The following is a 2,500-nucleotide window of genomic DNA, read 5'->3' on the forward strand; positions in this document are numbered from 1 at the left end:
GTAGAAAGGGAGTTGCCATAGCACTGATTAGTGAACTGAAGAATTCAGTGATAGAAGTGCATAGAAAGAATGGCCGTATCATCAGATTGAAGATATGTTATGGAGGAGAGATTCTCAATATGTATGGATTCGAAGTTAAAAAAGGGATAAGGAAAATTAAATGATACAAATTAGAGAAGGAAGGGGATAAGAAGAGAGTTTAAGAGGAGGGATTGAAGATGTTCAAGAATGGTGGGCACGAAATGCGGCAGAAAGTAGCAAAAGATAAGGAGGAGGCAAAGAAAAGATGGGAAGAGTCACAGTTAATGAAAGACAGAGATAGGTTCAGAGAGAAAAACAAAGCGGTGAAAAAGGTAGTAGCCCAAGCTAAAGCAAAGTCATATGATGATGTGTATAATAAGCTGGGGACAAAAGAAGGATTAAAGAAGATGATCAAACTATCAAAGGCGAAAAATAAGAGCACCAAAGATATTACACATATCAAACAAATAAAAGATCAAGATGGTGTAGTACTTAGAAAGAAGGAAGACATTGTGAAGAGATGGAAAGAATATTTCGAACATTTGTTAAATGAAGAAAATAATAAACTAATAAGAGAGGTACTAAATACACTGAAGAAGATGAAGAATGGGAAGGCAACCGGACCAGATATGATTCCAGTGGAAGCATGGAAAGCATTAGGAGATGAAGGAGTGGATATACTGTACGATCTTATGATAAAGATCCTTGAACAGGAAAAGATACCAAATGAGTGGCGTGAGAATATATTGATCCTAATTTTTAAAGGGAAAGCCGATGTCCAAGAGTGTGGTAATTATAGGGGCACTAAATTGATGTCCCGCACTTTGAAGATACTGGAAAGGATGATAGATGCTAGACTGAGAGAAGAAGTACGAATAGGTAAGGAGCAGATGGGATTTGTGAAGGGAAGGGAAACAACAGATGGTATATTTTGTCTGAGGCAACTAATGGAGAAATTCGGGAAAGGCAAAGGGACCTACATATGGTATTCATTGACCTTGAAAAGGCTTATGACCGAGTCCCGAGACAAGAGGTATGGAGGAGTCTGAGGGAGAAGATGATGCCAGAGAAGTATGTGCGATTGATACAAGAGATGTACCAGAATGTATTCACCAGAGTGAGGAGCAGTGTTGGGTAGACAGAGGGTTTTGAGGTGAGAGTAGGATTACAACAAGTGTCGGCTCTCAGCCCATTTATCTTTAACATAGTGATGGATGTTATAAAAGAGGAAGTAAGGGAGGCAGTACCATGGAACATATTGTATGCGGATGATATTGTTCTGTTTTCAGAGAGCGGGGAAGATCTGGAAATGAAATTGGAAAGATGGAGACAAGCACTGGAGGTCAGAGGAATGAGAATAAGTAGATCTAAGACAGAATATATGTGTACCACCGCTGAGGGGGATGATAGAGAAAGTATTCAGCTTGGTGGAGAGCAAATAGAGTTGGTAAGTTTAAGTATTTGGGAACTTTTTTTTAACGCTGGAGGATGTATGGAAGAAGAAGTAAAACATCAGGTACAGGCAGGCTTGAACAACTGGAGAGTGGCCTCTGGAGTTCTTTGTGACAAAAGAGTACCGCTTAGGTTAAAAGGAAAATTACACAAGATGGTGGTAAGAACAGCAATGCTATGTGGTATGGAAACAGCAAGCATGAGAAAAACTGAGCAGAAGAAGATGGATGTGGCAGAAATGAGAATGCTTAGGTGCATGTCTGGGGTAACAAGAGAGGATAGGATCAGAAATGACTACATAAGGGGGTCGACTAAGGTGGTGGAAGTATCAAAGAAAGTGCAGGAGTGGAGGCTGAGATGGTATCTACATCTCTTGAGGAGAAGTGAGGACCACGCTGGGAGACATACTATGGGGGTGGAGGTTCAATGAAGAAGAAGAAGAAGAAGAGGGAGACCAAAAAAAGAGATGGAAGGACTGTGTAAGAGGAGACTTATTGGAAAGAGAGAGAGAGAGAGAGAGAGAGAGAGAGAGAGAGAGAGAGAGAGAGAGAGAGAGAGAAGAGAGAAATAACTATTTCTACCCTTCTTGATGCACTTGAGAGAGAGAGAGGGAGTGAGAGGGAACTATTTCTATTCTTCCTAATGCTTTCCATAGAGAGAGAGAGAGAGAGACAGACAGACAGATAGACAGAGAGAGAGAGAGAGAGAGAAAGAGAGAGAGAGAGAGATCCTGTATAGCAGAAGCATATTTAGGTAGGAGTCGCTATATTTGCATAATGGGATCTCCTGCCTTCAGCTGCTTGGGCCATATTTCATGTTGTTTAGGTCCTCAGTGGAGAGAGAGAGAGAGAGAGAGAGAGAGAGAGAGAGAGAGAGAGAGAGAGAGAGAGGCTCTTGTTTCTCAAACTTAAGTGGTTCTTGACGCAGTGAGGAAGAAACTGAAATTATGATTTTAATCCTTCCTCATATCTCAAGCTACAGAGAGAGAGAGAGAGAGAGAGAGAGAGAGAGAGAGAGAGAGAGAGAG

The 2,500-nt window shown here is 41.2% G+C and overlaps 1 protein-coding gene across 1 annotated transcript in view; it reads left to right on the forward strand.

Moving 5' to 3' along the window:
- The first annotated feature begins 218 nt into the window (after positions 1–218).
- The window catches only part of LOC135204984 (uncharacterized), a 2,438-nt gene continuing 156 nt past the window's right edge, over positions 219–2,500 (forward strand). Inside the window, exons 1-2 of the mRNA XM_064235211.1 lie at positions 219–900; positions 1,311–1,468. Coding sequence (XP_064091281.1) covers positions 219–900; positions 1,311–1,468 — 840 coding nt within the window. The remainder of the gene's footprint in view (positions 901–1,310; positions 1,469–2,500) is intronic.

This window comes from Macrobrachium nipponense, chromosome 48 (genome assembly GCF_015104395.2).
Source record: "Macrobrachium nipponense isolate FS-2020 chromosome 48, ASM1510439v2, whole genome shotgun sequence".
Lineage (NCBI taxonomy): Eukaryota > Metazoa > Arthropoda > Malacostraca > Decapoda > Palaemonidae > Macrobrachium > Macrobrachium nipponense.